Source organism: Pteropus alecto, unplaced genomic scaffold, assembly GCF_000325575.1.
Source record: "Pteropus alecto unplaced genomic scaffold, ASM32557v1 scaffold398, whole genome shotgun sequence".
NCBI classification, from domain to species: Eukaryota; Metazoa; Chordata; class Mammalia; order Chiroptera; family Pteropodidae; genus Pteropus; species Pteropus alecto.
In genome coordinates this window covers 2,541,525-2,562,075 of record NW_006442497.1, presented here as the reverse complement: position 1 = coordinate 2,562,075, position 20,551 = coordinate 2,541,525, and the positions used below count along the sequence as shown (strand labels likewise).

The following is a 20,551-nucleotide window of genomic DNA, read 5'->3' as shown; positions in this document are numbered from 1 at the left end:
TTTCCCTTCTCTATCTGACGTTAAGTACACTTGTGAGCGATGAGGAATAAAAATATCACTGTCTCTGCCCTTGGATTCACATTGCATATGGCCACTCCAAAGGGACAGCTATCCTTACTTTTCTTAACATTGCCCCCTACCCTTGTCCTCTAACCTCAGAACCCCAGACACACCTCTGGAACCATAGGTGCTTCCTAACCACTCTTCCCCCACAACCAGGGTTTCCCCTACAGCCCCAGCTGGCGTGGCCAGGCCCCAAGTGTAGGATGGGGCTCCCCCTACGAGGGCCGGTGGCAGCCAGAACTGATACAGCCCCCCTGGTCTGGGGCCAGGACGACAGGTAACTCTGGGGTAATAGGTCAGGTCCCCCTGCGATATGGCTAGAGAGAGAGAGAGACAGGAACACCTTTGGGAGTCACTGAGGAGAGTGACATTGGGAAGGAAGGCCAGGGAACTAGGAATTGGGCTCTTGAGGGGCTGGGTAGCTGAGGAAGTGGGGTGGAAAGACTGTTTCCTGGGAGAAGCTGGGAGGCAATGTCTGGATCTCCCCAGCAGCTCTAACCTCTTGTGTCTCTGTCCTCCAGCTGAGGAGGGTGGGAGTATCTGGAGCCATGGCTGGTGCCTCAGTGAAAGTGGCAGTGAGGGTTCGGCCCTTCAACGCCCGTGAGACCAGCCAGGATGCCAAATGTGTGGTCAGCATGCAGGGCAGCACAACCTGTGAGTGAGTCCCAAGGGCCTGGCTGGGCACAGGCTAGGCCGGCCAGGTCCACCACACAGGCCAGTCTTGCTGGGCTGAATCAAGAGGAGGGCTGTGCCGGGCACAGAGCAGGTGCTAGATGTAAGGGCGGGGGTTGGGGTAGGCTGGCCTTTCTATGCTCCCAGTCCCTGGGAGGGGGAATGTTGGCCTGGAGCCTTCCATTGCCCAATCCAAGGAGGCAGCCCAGTGGGGGGCGGATCCTAGGAAGCCAAAATTAGCTTTGGTGGCAGGAGGGGGTGGGGAGTATTAAAAGGGAGAGATGAACTAGAACAGAGGAGGGGAGTGGGATGCCTGGATTTGGGGCTTGTGGGTAGTGGGCAGAGGTTGGGAGTACCTGAATTTGGCCTGCCTTCCTTTGCCCTCTCCTTCTCCCTCAGCCATCATCAATCCCAAACAGAGCAAGGATGCCCCTAAAAGCTTCACTTTCGACTACTCCTACTGGTCACATACTTCGGTGAGGTTGTTGGGCTGGGAAAGAGATAAGCAATGAGGGATAGGGGATTTAGGTCCTGGGACGGGGCACTGCTGGGAAATAGGACCTCTAGAGGATTTGTTGGAACTGGGGTGGGCAGGACCTTTAGGTTGTTATTGGGACCAGAAACGGGGAGAGAGGACCTGTGGGCTAGTAAGGATCAGCAGGAGACTGGATAAGACCCTCAGGGATGATTAGGACTGTAAGGGGGTGGGAGGACACACAGGATCTATGGGTAATCACTGACAATGGGGGAAAGACTCCTGAGACCTAGACACTAAGGACAAAGTCATCTAGGGCTCCTGTTTTTCTCTACCCCCTTTTCACCCAGGCTGAGGACCCCCAGTTTGCATCTCAGGAACAGGTATATCGGGACATTGGAGAAGAGATGCTCCTCCATGCTTTTGAAGGCTACAACGTGTGCATTTTTGCCTATGGACAGACCGGGGCTGGGAAATCCTACACTATGATGGGGCGACAGGAGCCAGGGCAGCAAGGCATTGTGCCCCAGGTACACACTGGGACCTGGCAGGGCAACCAGGGCAGAGGCATCATTAGCTGCTCATAGGCCAGGGAGTCTATGGATTGTGGAGCAGAGAGCTGACTCTCTGAGGCCCTTGGTGACAAGGAATGTGATGTGGGATAGGGGTTGGCTGCAACCTAGACATCCAGGTCCCTTTGGGGAGAGAGTCTTTGCCCCCATCAGAAGCAACAAGGCTCAATGAGAAGAGCCAAAACTTTGGTATCAGAGATCCCTGGCTTTAAACCTTGGTTCTATGGCTTTGAACATTGCTTCTACCACTTACTACTTACTTCGTCTCATAATCACTTGTGAGTGTACTTCCCCAGGCTTGTGTACTATAGCTAAGGTGGTGATTATAGAAGCCAGTTGTGAATAACTGAGAGTTGGCTATAATTCTTCCTAGCTGTGCAGCGTAGTGGCAATGTACACAGGCTCTGGAGTTGAGATGCTTGGGTTTGCTTCCTGGCTCACTGAATACAAGAATGTGACCCTGGGCAAGTGTGAACCTCTCTGAGGTTGCTGTCTCTTCTGTAAAATGGGAATGACCCCTTCCTCAGGGCTGAGGTTAGGGTTCAACAGGACCATTTGGGACAGGGCCTACCCTGGTGCTGGGTGCCACAGATACACTATGAACAGCAGCTTCTCCGTGTCCCCTTTAGCTCTGCGAGGACCTCTTCTCTCGTGTTAGTAAGAATCAGAGCTCTCAGCTTTCCTATTCTGTGGAGGTAAGTCCATCTCTAGGTGGAGTATGGGGAAGAGGTACAGTGTTTTTGGGTAGGGATGGGGAGAGCAGAATGATTAAGATCAAGGACAGTTTGCAGAGTCAGACAGCTTGGGATCCACTCTACCAGTTATTAACTGTAGCTTTGGGCAAATGATTTCATCTCTCAGCTACTGAGTATGTTTATTAGTGAAATAGTAATGATGGGATCCCTGTCCTAGGGTTGTTGGAAGGGTTAGTGAGCTCTCATATGTAAAGTGCTTAACACCATGCCTAGCGTCTAGTACATTAGCTGCAATCACCTGTATCATACTTAGTGGAGTGTAGATTAAGTTTCATCATCAGTATTTTCTATCTTGTTACTTCTTTGCTTCTTCCACTCAGGTAAGCTATATGGAGATCTATTGTGAGCGGGTACGAGACCTCTTGAACCCCAAGAGTCGGGGTTCTTTGCGGGTCCGGGAGCACCCCATCCTGGGCCCCTACGTGCAGGACCTGTCTAAATTGGCTGTGACCTCCTACGCAGACATTGCTGACCTTATGGACTGTGGAAATAAGGCGCGGTGAGGCTGGCCGACAGAGTGGAGGGAAAGGGAGCCAGGATTAGGAAGATGAGAGGCATGACCCAGTGACCACTCCCTTTCCCCCAGGACTGTGGCTGCCACCAACATGAATGAGACCAGTAGCCGTTCCCATGCCGTCTTCACTATTGTCTTCACACAGCGCTGCCATGACCAGCTCACTGGGCTGGACTCAGAGAAGGTAGGACACCCCCCCACACCTGTTAACAGAGACGATGATGTCATGAAAGGGCCTTGCATCCTCTTCCCTGCCCACACTTGGTTCAGGTGCCTTTGTGAGGCTTCCATATCCCTCTCTCCTTCCCCTGTCAGATCAGTGATACCATCTTCTGTTTGTTTGTGTGTCCTTCTTACTAGATTTCTCAGGGCAAGGCTTGAATCTCATTGTGTCCTTTGTCTTGGTACACAGTGGGCATGTAAATATCTATAAACGAATAAATGAAGCAATGGATGACTACCCAGCCAGCCCCTCTTTGTTGTCTTCACAAATTCCATTTCCTCCTGTCCTCTTCTCTTTTTTCTTCCTGGCTTTCTCCATCCCTTGACAACTGCCCAATTCCCTTGCTGGTTGTTCCACTGATTTGTCTGCCCAACCCCACTGACCCCAGTCACGTCCTGCCTCTTTCTTCTGACCCAGGTTAGTAAGATCAGTTTGGTGGACCTTGCTGGGAGTGAGCGGGCTGACTCTTCAGGGGCCCGGGGCATGCGCTTGAAGGTGAGGAGGCTTAGAAGGGATGGAAAGGGGCAGTGTTGGGGGCTATGTGCAGTGGTCTCTAACCCTAACCTGAGACTCTGGCTGTGGTGAAAGGAAGGGGAAGTGGATTGGAGAGGGAGAGTAGAGCCTCATTGCCCACATTCCTCATCCTTTTCCAGGAAGGTGCCAACATCAATAAGTCCTTGACTACTCTAGGGAAGGTGATCTCTGCCCTTGCGGATATGGTAAGACCTTGTGGTGGGAAGATAAGAGGCTCTGGGAAAGGGGACATGGGGTGGCCCACTCTGACCCCTTACCGCTTCCATCCCCTAGCAATCAAAGAAGCGGAAGTCGGATTTTATCCCTTACAGGGACTCTGTGCTCACCTGGCTGCTCAAGGAGAATTTGGGTGAGGGGCTCCCCTCTTTTTCTCTTTCTTTGCCAACCCTGCCACTATCCTACTAACCCACCTTGATAAGTCAGACAAATCCCCTTACCATCCCTAGAATCTCAGTTGTATCATTGACTTTCCCCTGACCTGAGGAACATGATTCGAAGATGTCCTGATGCTGAGATCAAGGCTACATCCTGCCTGCCAAGCCAGGAGCCTCACCGAACTGGCTACCCATAACCCCTCTCTGACTCCACACCCACTACTGACTTTGTCTTCCTCCCACTGATCTCTCAATATCCCACAGATGTCTGATGTCTCCCCGACCTCACCCATGCTCCCTCTGACTACTGGATTTCATGGTTAGCTCCACAACTCTTAGCTTCCCTCCTGTATTGGAAAATGACCTTTCAGACCCCTACCTGGACCCCCCACCGTCCGACCCAATCTGACTTTTCTTAAGACCCAGCCTAACTCAAGCTTTCTTCTCATCTCCATACATAGGTGGGAACTCACGCACAGCGATGATTGCAGCTTTGAGCCCTGCGGACATCAATTACGAGGAGACTCTTAGCACCCTCAGGTGGGTCTCTGGCAGGGTGGGGCAGCACATGAAAAGTGCCAGGGGACTTCAGAGGCTGGTAGCTCAGAACCCTGCCCGTGAGACAAGGTTGATCCTTAGCTGTACCCCAATATTTTAAAACCTGGGATAGAGAGAGAGAAATAGGCAGCAGACCAGGATCACCCGTGTTTGGGCCTCACCAATCCCGATCCTCCTCACCCAGGTATGCCGACCGTACTAAGCAGATCCGCTGCAATGCCATCATCAACGAAGATCCTAATGCTCGTCTGATCCGAGAGCTACAGGAGGAAGTGGCTCGGCTACGGGAATTGCTGGTGGCTCAGGGGCTCTCAGCCTCTGCTCTCGGAGGTAGGGCTCCAGAGGAGGGACAGCCTGTCTCAGTCCTCCTCATCTGCCTTTGTCCAGTCCTGGTGCCAGAGAGGAACCACTGACCATGAAGCCCTTCATATTCTCATTGACATGGATACCAATACGGAGAAGGGGTTTATTATACCTCGACAGAAATTCTCATAAAATGTTAGGGGTTTAGTTGACTGTAAGCTTAAAAACAGTTAATAGTGGAATGGGTTCTAAAACATAATGCTCAGCCTCACTAATACAAAACGGAGTCTGTTTTAGAGAATGTGGAATCTATTGACTGTGTCAGGTGTGTACTCCCTGTTCAGTATTGGGATCCATCCCTTTGAGGACAGTTAGGATGCTGAGGAGCACAGTGGAGGGAATAGGGTGTCAATTCTTGGGAAGAGAAGGATATGGTAGATGTGATGTTTATGTTCCCACATTTGACGAGTAGGCTTGTGAAAGGAAAAACAGTATAGTTGCTCCAATCCCAGAGGGCAGAACTAGAAGCAATGGGCACATGTAACATTTCTGAGAATGCGAGTCTCTCTAACAACGGAAAGAACTGGCTGCCTTATTCAGTAATGAGCTCTCCATCTCTGGAAGGGAAACAATCAGAGACTGAGTGCCTATGTGTTAAAGCTGTAGTAGGAGGGCTTCCTGCTTGGTGGAGGTTGACCAGATGTCTTCTAAAGTCCTTATAGACTGGTTTCTCTTAAGCCTTCTCTGTGTCTCCAATCAGCTCCATCTTTCCTTAGCCTCTTTCTTTGACCTCTTTGACCTCCCAGGCCTGAAGGTGGATGAGGGGAGTCCCGGAGGTCCTCTGCCAGCTATATCGTCTCCCCCTGCCCCAGTTTCACCCTCATCTCCCCCCGCACACAATGGGGAACTGGAACCATCATTCTCCCCCAACGCCGAGCCCCAGATTGGGCCTGAGGAGGCCATGGAGAGGCTGCAGGTGGGAAGCTAGAGCTGGCCAGGGTTGGGAGCCTAAGGGCCTGGGGGCCTGGGGTCTGATGGGAGTGTAGTTTTCCAAAGCCAGGATTGAAGAAGAAAAGGAATCTCAGGAGCAGCGTGGCCCCCATGGTTGGTGCTTGTCTCAGACTGTCCTGATCCTTGTCTATTTCGTGCCTTCAGGAAACAGAGAAGATTATAGCTGAGCTGAATGAGACCTGGGAGGAGAAGCTACGTAAGACAGAAGCCCTGAGGATGGAGAGGTGTGAGGGGCAGGAGTGACAGCTGGAGCCCTGAAAGGCATGGGAGTGGGGAGGGAAAGTCAGTCTCTGCAGGGCAAGAGTTCATGGGTAGCAATGATAAGACTAACATTTGTTTCTCCTTGGCCTGCAGAGAAGCGTTGTTGGCTGAGATGGGAGTGGCTGTCCGGGAGGATGGGGGAACTGTGGGTGTCTTCTCTCCAAAGAAGGTAAGTGAGAGGTTGGGTGAACAGGCCCAAGGAGGCCTAGGAGTCTGGATGCTTAGAAAGGAGGGTTGGGGACAGGAGGGTGATAAGTTCTAATTCTTATCTGTGAGGTCTCTGAATTGTCCCCCCATCACCTCTGTCCCCACTCCTGCCACCTCTTCTCTATGTTGTCTGGCCATCCCTGCCTTCTTTCTCCCTGCATCTGACAGCTGGAGAGGCAAGTGCTCAGGAAGTGCCTGTGTCCAGGGACTGTAGGGACCACAGAAGGATGACAGGGCCCCTGCTGTTATGGGGAGTTCAGGAGCTACTAGGCGTTTACAAATATAATCTCACATACGTGTGTATGTAAGTTCACATATAGAATTTATGTCTGGATTGGTAAGAAACTGGTTACAGTGGTTACCCCAGTAGAGAGGGAGTTGACCCAGGAGATTGGAGGTTAGTTGGAGTAAATATTTACTCACCGTATACTCTTTTATATCATTTGAATTATATACTCTGTACCTGTGGTATATAATTCACAGGTACCTAATTAAAATGTTAGCTAAAATATACATTTTTAAAAAGATAACTTGGGAAAGCAAAACTGAAGGAAATAGAGGAGTAAGCACCGAATGTTGATTGTAAATGCAGTGAGAGGTTTAAAGATAGTAGCGTTAGTAGTCTGGAGATAGATGGAAACTGGTTTCCTGGAAAAGGCAATTTGGAAAGTAGAGCCTGAAAGGTGATGTGATCTCCATGGTAATTGCTTGTGGGGGCCACACCATTGGGATTTGGAGGTAGAGAGGAGCAGGGAGAACATTAGGCTAAGCAAACATGAGGAAGTGTCAGTGAGTGGGGCACACCAGCACCTGTCATGTGCCTGTTCTGTAGTGGATGCTCAGTAAATCTTTACTGAGAGGAAAGAAGGAGAGAAGGAAGCATGGCAAGAGTGATCAGTCTCAGCTGGAGGCAAGAATGGTATTCAGAGTCTTTAACAACCAGCACAGCATAGGGACAGACCAATCAGAATGGACACTGGCTATAGACAGCCAGCACAGCCATACCGGCAGTGCATAGTGATTAAGGGATGATGTGGAGGTTAGTTGAGTGAATCAGAAACTTCCAGTCCCACCAGAGAGCTAGCCACGCCTTTCTGGTCCACCTTAGGAAGCAAAATAGAATCAGGCCCTAAGTCAGATACACTGTGATTAGAGAAGACAGGGTCATGGGGGCTGCTTGGAAGAAGTGGTGAATTTTTGGAAAGAGGCCTCTCCTGGTTTCATAAAGTCAGTACCATGTGGGAAACTGAGCGAGCAGGGATCATAGAACAGGGATCTGAAAAAAGGAGAGAGGTTTGTTTTGCTTGGCCCAAGTCACAGTGAGTGAGGGAGGGAGCTATGGGTAGGTGATGGAGGGTGGTAGGTTGAGCTGAAGGACCTGGTTTGTGGCTGAGTACCATTGGGTCCTTCTGAGGTTTGCATCTCAGGGAGAGGCTACAGATGGCTCTCATTATGGCTTGCAGTCACCTTGGGGTGCCTGGTACCTGAAGAGCTTCCACCACAGTTTCAGGGTTAGAGGCAGAAAGTGGTGGAGAAACTGATGAGGTGGGTGTTTCTTCTTTGGAGGTCTCCCACTGCAAAGGGATGCTACCTCCTGAAGCCCAGACAAACAGGAGGGTGAGTTGTTTTGATTTTTTTGTAATTATTCTTGTAAAGGTGACAAACACCAGAGAGAACCTTCACGTAGTGCTGGGAGCTGTGTATGGTGGAAAGAAATTGTCCTTCCTTCCCACCGTCAGCTTCCCCTCCCAGAGGCAAGCCCTGTTCTCAGCTCTTGATGTGTTTTTTTGGAGGTAGCCTGTGTACACACAGGCATGGGTTATATACAGTTAACCACGTGTGCACACATGTACACACACATACACCTGTCTCTCTTTGTAATAGTAGTGGTTGCCTACTTCATACTTTTCATGTAACAATGTATTGGAATTCTGTTCCTTCTTTTTCAAGGTATCAGAATATTTTGCTGCTGTAGATATTCAGTAATTTACTTAGTTTCCTACTGATGGTCATTTAGGTTGTTTCCCATTCTTTGATACTATAAATAATGTTACAACATATAGTCTTATAAATGGGTCTGTTATACTTAGAACAAATTCCTAGAAGTGGAGATTTTAGGTCAAATGGTAGCCATGTAAAATTTTGATCTATTTTGTCAAAGTGCCCTCCAAAGATTATAACCATGCTACTTTATACTCCCAAGAGCAACATACAAGAGAGCCCGAGTTCCCTCACCCTATTCAACTTTCTGACCTTTGCCAATCTGATTGGTTAAAAAGATGTCTTTGGGTAGTTTCCTTTTGCGTTTTCTCAAGATGGTAAGGATGAACGTATTTTCATGTTTAAAATGCATGTGTATTTCAGAAGGGAGAGGGGAAATGGGGCCTCACAAATGGTGAAATGAGTTTGGTGGGGGCAGCTCCAACCTGGGAATGGTGGGGTCAGGAATTGGATCCTAGGGGGAAAGCTACAGTTTGTCTTGGAGAGAGCCAAGAACTTTAGGGAAAGCCCCTTCTTTCTGGGACCCATACCACCGGGCCTAAGGACTTCTTAAATAGGTGATTTTCAAACCTGGCTTGGAGCTTCCTTCATAGGGGCTGAGAGGCGGGTTGGGCAGGACCAGACTCTGAGTCTCCCATCCCCGGCCTCAGCCTAAGCAGCTCTCTGCTTATCTGCTTGACGTATTAAGCTTCTAGGTAAGGTTTCATTTGAACAAAGCATTCCAGGCTGAACAAAGTTTGAAAAGCACTGCCCTGAATCATGTCCCCCCTCCCAAGGGATGGATCACTTTCTGCTCCCAGAGCCCATCAGTATTTGCCATTCTTGACACCGTAGTGTTGGGAGGCATGTGAACTTTCCTCAGGAGAAGAGGAAGTGTGGCAGCAGTGATCGTTGGGTGCCTGGGTGGAGGGCAGACCCATGGATACACGTTGTATCTGTCATGGACACAGCCTTGGGATCACTGTTCAGGGAACCCCCAAAGAAATATGGGGCCCAACTATAGGCTGTTTTCCCTCCACCCTGTGCTTTCCTGCCTCTGTGCTGTTGTCCAATCTCCTTTTCACCTGGAATGATCTTCCTTCTGCATGTCCACATCATCTTCATCTTCAAAGACCAACTCCCATACTGCCTTTTCCATGAGGTCCTTCTGAGCTTTCACAGTTCCTCACTTCATTCATCTTTGTATGTGAGCTCAACCCAGGATATGGTGGCACTCAACTCCTGGGAACAAATGAGTGAATCAACGAATGAGCTAAATGAGAGTCTGAAAAGATCAGAAACTACTATGAGGCATCGGCTTCCCACTTGTAATGATGTTTCTGTTGCAAGTCCCATCTCCCCAAGTTGACTCTGATTTCCTTACTGACTGGACAGCAGCATCTGGATTTGAGTCATTTCTGTCCTGCCCAGGACCTCATAGAATGGGGGCAGGGGATCTTGTGTTCAGTTGGAAGGCTTAGAAAAGCTTCGTGGAGGAAGTGGAATTTGAGACAGACCATGAGGGAAGTGAAGGATTTTGACAGGTGGGGATAGGAGTGGGGACTGGGAAAGGAGGCTCCAGGCGAGGGAAAATGGGTAGCAGCTCACAGGGGTGGTCAGGGATGCAGGAGGTCATCTTCTGGAGTGAGTGCTCAGAAGCCCACTGGGTGGGAGCATAGAAGGGCAGAGAGGGGCTTTGGAAAGGAGCTTGGATAGGCAGGCTGGGGCCCTGACGTGGAGGAGGACCAAGGATACTAGCGTAAAAAGCAAGCTTAAGTCAGCCAGGTGTGGGGTGCCAGCTGGAGAGTTCTGAGTGGAGAAACGTGACACTGCCAATGGTGTAGTGTAAGCAGGAAGATGGGAGACCCCTGGAGATGGCAGGAAATTAGGGAGGCCGGCAGCAAGGTGGGCCAAGGCAGCAGATGGTAGGGTGGAAGACTTCCCTGGGCTTGGCAGCAGTGGCGTGGGGTTGTAGAAGGAACAAGGCTTGTATGCTGCCTAGAGTTACATGCCTGGGGAGGGTGGGAGTGTCACAAGAGAAGTAGTAGTCAGGAAAAGGTACTTTTGGGGAAGGGAATAAGCTAGGTTATCAGTGAGGAACAGCATAACAATTAGCCAGCTACGTGAATAGATTCAGTCAGGAAGACCTCGACAGTGACAGTACCAGGTGACTGCTGCTGTGACCCTGGCCTGTGGTAAAGCAGGCCTGTGGACTGGCAGTGGCCAGGAAAGAATGGGGAGTCTGCTATGAGAAACAAATATTTGTTTATGTGCTTTTGAATTGAACTGACACTTTCTAATTTTTAATTATAATTGTGAAAGTAATTCAAGAAATTGAAGTTGGAATAAAAGGTGGGAAGTACTAGCCCCTACCCTAACCCCGTCCCCTCTTGTATTCTCCAGAAGTGGCAAGATACATTTTGAAGGAAGAAATGATGAGACCTGGGGACAGAGGGAATACAGGAAAGGCAGAGGCGAGGGCAGGTAGATTCTAAGGTTTCCAGTCAGGGAGACGGGTGGATCGAGGTGTGTCTGAAGAAATGGGGCCCTGGGAAGGGTTGCTGACCTGGGAGGGGGTAGTGAGTAGGGCAAGTTTATAGGCCCCTTGTGTCTAAAGAGAGGGTGGGTCAGGTTGTCCTGAAAGTGATTGGGATAAGTGGGAATAAGGAAGATGGGAAAGTATGGGAGTGGGAGCAGCTGGCAGTGCTGGAACCTGGAGGATGTCTGCTGAAACTCCTCTCTCTTCCTCTTTGTGGCACCCTCTGGGTGGCTCTCATGATCTCTCCTGTGACCACCTCCTTTCCCACAACAGACACCCCACCTGGTGAACCTGAATGAAGACCCCCTGATGTCAGAATGTCTGCTCTACCACATCAAAGATGGCATCACCAGGTAGCATTTACTAAGGGTCCTGTGGGGCAGCTTCTCCTTTTGGGGTGTGGTTGCAGAGGGATGGCCACACTGGTGGCTCCCTTTCCCAGTGACCTCACTAGAGACTTAACAGCCCTGCTCAATCTCTGGGCTTCCTGAGTTGTTGCTGAGCCTGGTTGTTCAGCGGCTGTCTTGCCTCACCCACCACTTTGGTTTGGGTCAGATGCCTCCTGGGACCAAACTGACCCAGCGCTTGTGAAGATAGCTCCTGATTTACTGGTGCAGATGAGTGGGTTGGAAACTTAGACCACAACATTCTTAGCCCTTAGCACCACTGCCTTGGCTTCCCTTGTGGAACCTTCCCAGGGCTGGGGGAAACATATCCTGGGCCCTATGCTGATGAATGCCTACATGGCAGGTGGCTTTACTGGCTAATGCTAACGTATCCCTGGGTCTTGATGCCTCTGAGGTCACCTCCTGGATTTAAAGGGGTGAGGATGCCTCTTCCTGTCCCACCACAGGCATTTACAGCTATCCTTGGTAGGGAGTGGACCATCCATCCTACGGGTGGATGGACTCACAGAGGGTGCCATTCTACTCCAGGTTCCCTTTTCTCCTCTGCTATTAACACAGTGACTGAGGACAGGGGCTTTGGAGTTGAATAGATCTAGGCTCAAATCCCAGCTTCACCACTGTATTTGTGTGACCTTGGGCAAGTTACTTTACCTTTCTGAGCCTCAGCTTTCCTCATCTGTGAAATGGAAATTACGCTTGGCTCACTGAGCTGGATGAACTTGTGTTCAGAAGGATCTTCACAAATGTCTGGCACCTGCTTAGAATATGTCGGCCATTGCTTCCCCAGGGTCGGCCAGGTAGATGTGGACATCAAGCTGACTGGGCAGTTCATTCGGGAGCAACACTGTCTGTTCCGGAGCATCCCTCAGCCAGATGGAGAAGGTAATGGCTGAGGGAGTGAGAGTGGAGTGGCAAGACAAAGAAAGCGACAGGTCCCATGTTTTTCCCCACACACTGAATTGGGCACTGGGTTTGCATGCATGTAAAAGGAGATGTGTCCGCACCCTCACAGGATCTTCGAGCTCATGGTAAGCGGTGCAGGATTATCAAGGGCCCAGCTATCTGCACCCACCCTGAGAGTGCAGAATGCTGCAAGGGGCAGGGAGTGGCGACAGTCCCCAAGGCAGAAACACAACACTTGGTATGCCAGAGGGTGAGATTTTGGTGATGAGGAGATCCCACCCTCTTCCTTGATTTCTTACCCTAAGATAGTACCCTGCTCATTTTTTATGAAAAGTTCTATTTGTTTCAATGGGCTATCTGTATTTATCTCTGGAAAACATGCTTATCTATCCAGCTAAGACTGCAATGGTTTCTGGGAATTAATTGCCCCAAGCATCCCTCTGGTTCTAAAAATTTCAGAGACTTTTAGCTCCTGTATGGCCAGAGCAGCAGAAATTTTTAGAAACTGCAAGCCCTAAGGATGAAGGTAGTAGCCTGACAACAAAACAATACTCGTGTGGTTCAGGGTGTATTTTGAGGTCAACATTTTGTTATGGTTCATTCATTTAAAAAAAAAAATGGAATGGTATGGGTCCAATTAGGCCTAAGCAAAGTTGAGCTCTGGGAAATGAGCTGGGTAGGGTGGCAGGAGATGTTAAATATGAGCTCTCCATCAATTTGTGTCCATGTATTATACCTTACAAATCTGGAAAAAGTTCCATTGCTGTTCTGGGGTACACAGTGATGCTTTTGAGGGCACAGGGGGATGGGGTGTGCAAGATTGGCACATTCTTAAAAATAAGAAATGATGTTGTGTGTGGCTTGTTGCTCAGGTTTAAGGCATGCACTTTGGGCTTTAGTTGGTTCAGGGTCAGCAGATAAACACAATCATTCTGGTCTGGTACAGGTCCCCAGTGGCAGCAAATGCTTCTGCCTTTGTAGGCTGACTGTTGAATCGGTTCAGCCCAGTGCATTATTGCCTAGTTCCTGTTCTGTGATTACCTCAAGCCATGGGCTGGGGTGATACTGAAATCATCCAAGAGCTACAGAGTGAGCCCACCCACAGGAGGTGAGACTGTGTTTGGGAATATGACAGGCAGGCATGAAATCATTTTATCACAATAAAAGCAGCTTATGATTCTATACCCCAAAAACTGAGGACCCTAAAGGTTCAGTCCATTTGGGTCTCTTCTTACAGGAGATTTAAGACTTGACCAAAGAGGCAGAAATGAGGTGGGTGTGAACCTAGAAGAATAATTATTACTGCCCATCTACTTTGTGCTTTTGCTTTTTCTCATGCAGTTCAGATGAGGGAACTGAGGTTCTCAGGGGTTAGGGAATTTGCCTAAGACCAACAGCTAAAAGATGGCAGAACTGTGTTTGAATATAGCATGGCAGGCTCTGGGGCTGTGTTCTGAGCTCTGCCCTGGGCTGCCTCTGCACTGATCGCTATGGGTTCATGGACATGGAGAAGGCTGCCCTGGCCAGCTGGAGCAAATCCATCTCCTCGCCTGGCCCCATTTCCCTCCAGAACACCTGTATTTTCCTGACGTCAGATTAACTCCTGATTTACTCGTTTCTTGTCTATCTTACCAGTTAGAAGTGAGCTCTGTAAGAACAGGAATTTTGGTTTTTATTTTTATTGTATTTGCATGACCTAAAATATAGCACTTGGCAGATAGTAGAGGTACAGTATATTTGTGGAGTAGATGAATGCATTTTGGGGCATGGTGAGGAATAAGGGTGGACATAGACTGGTATCATTACAGCCATGCAGTTGTCTCCTCTGCCACCTTCCATTGCTGTTCTGGGGTACACAATGATGCTTCAGCTCTTCTGTCTTCTTTCTCTTTTCCATCATCCCTGCCCCTTGAAATTCGAAGCTTCCTTCAAGTATCTGCTCAGAAATGAGTACTTTCCAATAATCATTTGCAGTCCTCTGTCCCTAAGCTGAGTTCTCTGCTTTCTTTGTATTCCCATAGTATCAGTAGTCCCATCTCTGCTTTATCTTACCATTCACTCTGGTTTCTTTATTACTTCTAATATAAGTAAGAACTCACTTTTGCATATCACTTTATTTGAGCTTTCAGCCGCTCTGTAAAGAAAGCCTTCATTATTCCATTTTATGGCTCACAGAAGTTGGGTGACTTGCCCAGTGTCCCTCAGCTAAGGAGTCACACGACCTGGATCTTTGGAAGTAGAGCCCCCTCTGTGACAATGGGGCACTGCTCTTCGAGGGCAGGAAGCTGCCTCATGCGTCTTTTGTTTCCCAGCAAGCAGCAGTTTGGTGATTTGTACAGAGAAGCACTTCGATAGGTGTTTGGATTGTGTTGACTTTATCTTGTCCTGTGAAGACACTGATCTGTTGGCCGTGGCATAAGAAGATTAGTCAAGTGGCATTTTGCGAGATGCATCAGACAAAAGTGGGCTAGGAGTGTGCTGGAGGAATCCAGGCCAGGGATAATGTTAGTTGGAAAGGAAGGAATGGACATCTGGAAGACAAAAATGATAGGGCTTGCTGATCAGTTGGCTATGAAATATGAAGCTCCCTGAGAATTACTGATTTTCTAAGCTGCTGTCGGGAAGATGGTGGTGGGTGAGTACAGAGCCCCTGCAGAGGCTCCTGGGAATTTTAGCTGGGGCTCTAATCCTCCTTCTGCTCTTCCTTTCCCTTGCTGCCTGCCACCAGAGGGGCCATGGCACCCCCGACAGGTACTACGGCGGGGTGGGACTGAGGGTGCATGTATTTTTTGATGGGGAAATGCAAGATGGGAATCTGACCATAACCCCGCTTCCTCCAGAGTCTAATTGCTTGCTTTTCTCTCGCCCTCCTTCAGTGGTGGTCACCCTGGAGCCGTGTGAAGGAGCCGAGACCTATGTCAATGGGAAACTTGTGATTGAGCCACTGGTGCTGAAGTCAGGTAGAGGAAGTATTATAGAATGAGAGTTCTGGATACGGCCGTGCGTAGGAAGTCCCAGAGTAGAGCTTCCTGAGTGAATCTTAGAGCAGCACCCAGAAATCAATAGATAACAGCATGGGGATATGAAGAACTGGGAAGTGAAGATAGAGCAGTCAGATTTTGGTTTCTCTTGCTGAACTAGGGAAACAAGAAGAGGATGCCAGCTCCCCAGTTTGCTTTGGCTGTCAGGGACAGAGTGGTTCCTGGGGTCAGCTTGGGGAACCTTGGCTTTGACTGCCCTCACATTTGGAATGATAAGAGAGATGGTGTCAGGGCCCCTGGGACTTGTGGGCAGGACCCTATATACCTTGGGCATGGGGATGAGTTTGCTGCTATGCGGGACCGAGTCTACTTTTCCCTCTTCCCATCTCTAGGGAATAGGATTGTGATGGGCAAGAACCACGTTTTCCGCTTCAATCATCCGGAGCAGGCACGGCTGGAACGGGAGCGAGGGGTCCCCCCACCCCCAGGACCACCCTCCGAGCCCGTTGACTGGAACTTTGCCCAGAAGGAGCTGCTGGAGCAGCAAGGCATTGACATCAAGCTGGAGATGGAGAAGAGGTATCAGGAGAGGGTGCATGTGCCCTGGGGCCCTTTAGACTGTCCCTCCTGGGCCCCCAGCCTCCAGTATCCTCCTGTTGCCAGAGACTCCATAGAAGTTGCTCCAGAACCCCACACAACTCTTCCTCCCTCCCTACTCAATCCCAGGCTGCAGGATCTGGAGAATCAGTACCGGAAAGAAAAAGAAGAGGCTGATCTTCTCCTAGAACAGCAGCGACTGGTGAGGGGTCGGCTAGAGGGTACAGTGGGGCACGCAGAGGCAGGAGATGGGCTAGCAGGCACAGGAACACTGCAGCCTGACTCTGCTTTTGTTTTATGCTGTTTGAACCAGAGTGGGAGTGTGCATGGGGATGGAGTGTGGGGGTGGCGTTTGATGAGAGAAATGTGATGGGGGGTGGGGGGCGAACACTGTGTGTGCAGAGTACTAGAGTTCCTTCCAGTGGACGAGGGCTTCCTGGAGTTCAGTTGATCCTGTGGTACCTTTATGATTTTTACCATAGCCAATACCACCTGTACTATTAGTTACTTAAGATTGTTTTTCACCTTGGCTTACTTTTAAATCACAAACCTCATCCTGAGGAGTAATACACATGCATGAAATCTAGAATTGGTATAGCTATAGCTTATGCTTATAGGTCACTTTCTCTGTGCCAGCCACTCTCTTTCCCACACTTTGTGTACATTAACCCTCAAAATGTACCTATGAGGGAGATGCCATTGTCATTTCCATTACATAGAAAAGCAGAAGTTAAGCAGCCCATCCAAGGGATCAAGGTTCTGAGGGGCATTTCCAGTGTTGTTTGGACATAAGGGCTTTAGGATGTCCTTAGCCCTCTTCCTGTTTGCTCTCTTTCTGGCCCCAGTATGCGGACTCTGACAGTGGGGACGACTCTGATAAACGCTCCTGTGAAGAGAGCTGGAGGCTCATCTCCTCCTTGCGAGAGCAGCTGCCACCCACCACGGTCCAGAGCATTGTCAAGCGCTGTGGCCTGCCCAGCAGTGGCAAGCGCAGGGCCCCACGCAGGGTGTATCAGATACCCCAGCGTCGGCGGCTACAGGGCAAAGACCCCCGCTGGACCACCATGGCTGACCTGAAGATGCAGGCAGTAAAAGAGATCTGCTATGAGGTGGCCCTGGCCGACTTTCGCCACGGACGGGCTGAGATTGAGGCCCTGGCTGCCCTCAAGATGCGGGAACTGTGTCGCACCTATGGCAAGCCAGAGGGGCCTGGAGATGCCTGGAGGGCTGTGGCCCGGGATGTCTGGGACACAGTGGGCGAGGAGGAAGGCAGCGGAGGTGGTGGTGGTGGCGGTGGTGAGGAGGGAGCCCGTGGGGCAGAGGTGGAGGACCTCCGGGCTCACATCGACAAGCTGACGGGGATTCTGCAGGAGGTGAAGCTGCAGAACAGCAGCAAGGACCGCGAGCTGCAGGCCCTGAGGGACCGCATGCTCCGCATGGAGAGGGTCATCCCCCTGACCCAGGTAGGGAGGGCCCTGGCCCAGCTTTCTCCGTGCTCTTCTCTCCTCCTCAGTTCTTCCCTTCCGGAATCTGAACCTTTCACCACAGAGTCCAACCTCCTTCCCCTCTTGCTTTCAAAAATTTTATTGGCATGTATCAGCTTTTCTCAGTATAGTTTGTGAATCACTTATTTCAGTCACCAGGGCACTAACTGAAAATACAGATTCTTGGGTTCCACCCCACACCTGCTGAATTAGCATCTTTGGGGATGAATCTGCATTTATGATAAATAACCAGATGTTCCTGAGGTACAATAAAGTTAGAGAACCACTGATACAAAGTGCACAATTCTTAAGTTATCGCTTGATGAGTGTTCACATATGTGTATGTTAAGCCACCCCTCTCTGTGAGTGACCATTTATTCTGTGGTAGCCGCTGTCCTGAGCGCTTTTCGTGTGTCATCTTGTTTAATCATCACAGTAGCCCTGTGAGAGGCAATGTTAACCTCCAATCCTTGTTTTGCATGCATTGACTTAACAAATACTCGCATGCCTACCAGGCATTGTGCTAACCATTAGGGCTACCCAACAGAATTTTTGCTCTGTTCCAGCTTGCCTTCTCATGGAGGTCGACAGGCAGTCCATCACAACAGCTCATGGTTATTGAAGGCTTTTCCAAATGCAGCTCCCGCTCCTCTCCCCTCTCTCTCTCTACGCCTGCCCCTCTGGCTTCCTTGCCATTCCTTGAACTTGCTGAGCACACTCCTGCCTTAAGGCCTTTGCACCTCCTGTCCCCTGTTCCTAGAATGCCTTTTCCTCTGATAGTCTCACCTCTTTCAGGTATTTCCTACAAGGATAACTTCTCAGTGAGTCCCTTCCTGGCCATTCATTGTAGCCACCCCACCCTGGCCTCCAGTTCCTCTTCCTTGTTCTTTTCTTCTTTATCTGAATATATATAATTTCTGTAAAGCATGTTATGTAATTTACATATTTATATATAATGTAAATAATGCTAAGTATTTAAATATATACACTTAAGTTTAATTTTCTGTTGAAGTATGATATATGTACCATACTATGTATTTTTTTTTTTTACTCATTTAGCAACTGTCTCACCCCACTAAAATGATGGCAGGTATTTTTCTTCCCTTTTTGTTGATGGCTGTATCCCCAGGGCACATCATTTATTCAGCAATATTTACTGAGTGCCTACTATGTACCAAGCACTATAAACATTTTACACAGTCTAACTCATTTAATTTTTAGAACAATCCTATGCAGTAGCTACTCTTATTAACATCATCTTACACATGAGAAGTCTGAGGCAGAGAGGTTATAAGCCAAAGATCCAGACCACACAGCTGTGAAGTGGCAGACCAGTATTGAGCTCAGACCACCTGACTCCCAGGCCTGTGCTCTAAACCACTGTTCTTCTAGCTCCCTTATCTTGGAGCCACTCCAGGGACCCCTTGACATCCTGCTGCTCTAGGGCCTTCTAGCTTCTCCCAGATCTGCCGTGCTCAGGACTCAGCTTTCCTCACGTCCCTTCTCTTTTTCTCACTCCCTCTCCCACCCAGGATCATGAAGATGAAAGTGAAGAAGCTGGTGAGGCCTGGGTCATGCCCCCAGGGTCAGAGGCAGTAGAGGAGGAAGCCCCCAGTGACCGTGTGCCCTCAGCCCGGCCTTCCTCACCACCCCTGTCAAGCTGGGAGCGAGTGTCTCGGTTGATGGAGGAGGACCCTGCTTTCCGTCGTGGCCGCCTTCGTTGGCTCAAGCAGGAGCAGTTGCGGCTGCAGGGACTGCAGGGCTCTGGGGGCCGGGGTGGGGGTCTGCGCAGGCCCCCAGCTCGCTTCGTGCCCCCTCACGACTGCAAACTGCGCTTCCCCTTCAAGAGCAACCCCCAGCACCGGGAGTCCTGGCCAGGGATGGGGGGTGGGGAAACCCCAGCTCCACCCCAACCCCCCGAGGAGGTTACTCCCCCACTGGTCACCCCTGCCCGCAGACCCCCAAGTCCCCGAAGGTCCCACCGTCCCCGCAGGAACTCCCTGGATGGAGGGGGCCGATCCCGGGGAGGGAGTTCAGTGCAGCCTGAACCCCAGCACTTCCAGCCTAAAAAGCACAACTATTATCCCCAGCAGCCTCAACCATACCCAGCCCAGCGGCCCCCAGGGCCCCGCTATCCCCCGTACACTACTCCCCCGCGAATGAGGCGGCAGCGCTCAGCCCCTGATCTCAAGGAGAGTGGAGCAACCGTGTGAGTCCCACATCCTGGGTAGAGAGGGCCTGGCAGGGCCCCTTACTGGGAGGAGAGAAGATGCCTGACATGCTGCTTCCCCAGAAGCCCTGGGGCAGGGGGGCCCTAGAGATGACATAGAAGGTCCGAGTACGTGCTAGGTGACGTGGGGGTGATGGGCCGGAGGCTGAAAGAAGGAAGAGGGCACGGAGTTGCCGGGAGCAAACCAAAGTGAAGGAAGAGCAATGGGAAGCTGCCTCGGGGCCGTCCCTTGCAGAGGGATGGTCCCACAAACGCTGCTATGGGTGGGGTGGGGGCTGGGGTGCTGTGTAGCCAGTGTTTGACTTTCTTTTCAAATGGGGGCCAAGGGGAGAGAACCTGGAGGGAGGTGAGTTCTCCCCAGCCCCTGTCTGTCTGTCTGTCTGTGGTGGTTTCTGTTTCCATGGAGGTGTGGCAAGATCATAAGTCATTCTCCTCCTTTTCCAGGCCTCCTGCTATATTTGGAGGACCTGTCTGGTTTCTGGTTTGGCTGGGGTCCCATGAGGACGTGGGACCCTTCAATAAAGGATAGCAAACAGAGTTTGTAGTTGGTGGTTGTTTGGTTTTGGTTTCTAATGGAGGTGTAGATTATATAAGTAAGATGCACAGATTTTTTAGTGAGTAGCTCTTCATACATAGGTATGCACCCATGCAGTCACCACCCAGATCAGGATATGAGAACATGTCCATCTTGTTTTTCTGTACTTTCAACATCAGGTCTCCCTTCAGAGTGCATAACAATTCTTTATTTCCTGTCTTTCATTTTTGCTTACTCATTGTCTCCATCTCTGCCCCCAACACCGCTGTCACTGTCCAGGACAAAGTAAAGAGGGAGGGATGAGGGGAGGTAGAGGAAATATGGATATGCCAATACTCAGCTGGCTGTTCCTAACAGAAAATAGAGTGGGGCG

At 50.1% G+C, this 20,551-nt stretch overlaps 1 protein-coding gene across 2 annotated transcripts in view; it reads left to right on the top strand.

Annotated features, from left to right (window-relative positions):
• KIF1C (kinesin family member 1C) overlaps window positions 1-20,180 on the top strand; it is a 21,795-nt gene extending 1,615 nt beyond the window's left edge. The window contains exons 2-23 of one of the 2 annotated variants that reach the window (XM_006922240.2): window positions 220-340; window positions 585-717; window positions 1,135-1,211; window positions 1,561-1,740; window positions 2,412-2,477; window positions 2,858-3,036; window positions 3,124-3,235; window positions 3,692-3,769; window positions 3,928-3,993; window positions 4,082-4,157; window positions 4,644-4,722; window positions 4,925-5,070; window positions 5,850-6,019; window positions 6,199-6,278; window positions 6,409-6,484; window positions 11,315-11,394; window positions 12,236-12,330; window positions 15,228-15,311; window positions 15,725-15,911; window positions 16,059-16,131; window positions 16,775-17,392; window positions 18,946-20,180. In XM_006922240.2, the coding sequence (XP_006922302.1) occupies window positions 612-717; window positions 1,135-1,211; window positions 1,561-1,740; window positions 2,412-2,477; window positions 2,858-3,036; window positions 3,124-3,235; window positions 3,692-3,769; window positions 3,928-3,993; window positions 4,082-4,157; window positions 4,644-4,722; window positions 4,925-5,070; window positions 5,850-6,019; window positions 6,199-6,278; window positions 6,409-6,484; window positions 11,315-11,394; window positions 12,236-12,330; window positions 15,228-15,311; window positions 15,725-15,911; window positions 16,059-16,131; window positions 16,775-17,392; window positions 18,946-19,626 (3,309 nt within the window). In that variant the 5' untranslated portion in view covers window positions 220-340; window positions 585-611 and the 3' untranslated portion in view covers window positions 19,627-20,180. The remainder of the gene's footprint in view (window positions 1-219; window positions 341-584; window positions 718-1,134; window positions 1,212-1,560; window positions 1,741-2,411; window positions 2,478-2,857; window positions 3,037-3,123; window positions 3,236-3,691; window positions 3,770-3,927; window positions 3,994-4,081; window positions 4,158-4,643; window positions 4,723-4,924; window positions 5,071-5,849; window positions 6,020-6,198; window positions 6,279-6,408; window positions 6,485-11,314; window positions 11,395-12,235; window positions 12,331-15,227; window positions 15,312-15,724; window positions 15,912-16,058; window positions 16,132-16,774; window positions 17,393-18,945) is intronic. The other variant, XM_025040165.1, reaches the window with a different exon arrangement.
• The last annotated feature ends 371 nt before the right edge of the window (window positions 20,181-20,551 follow it).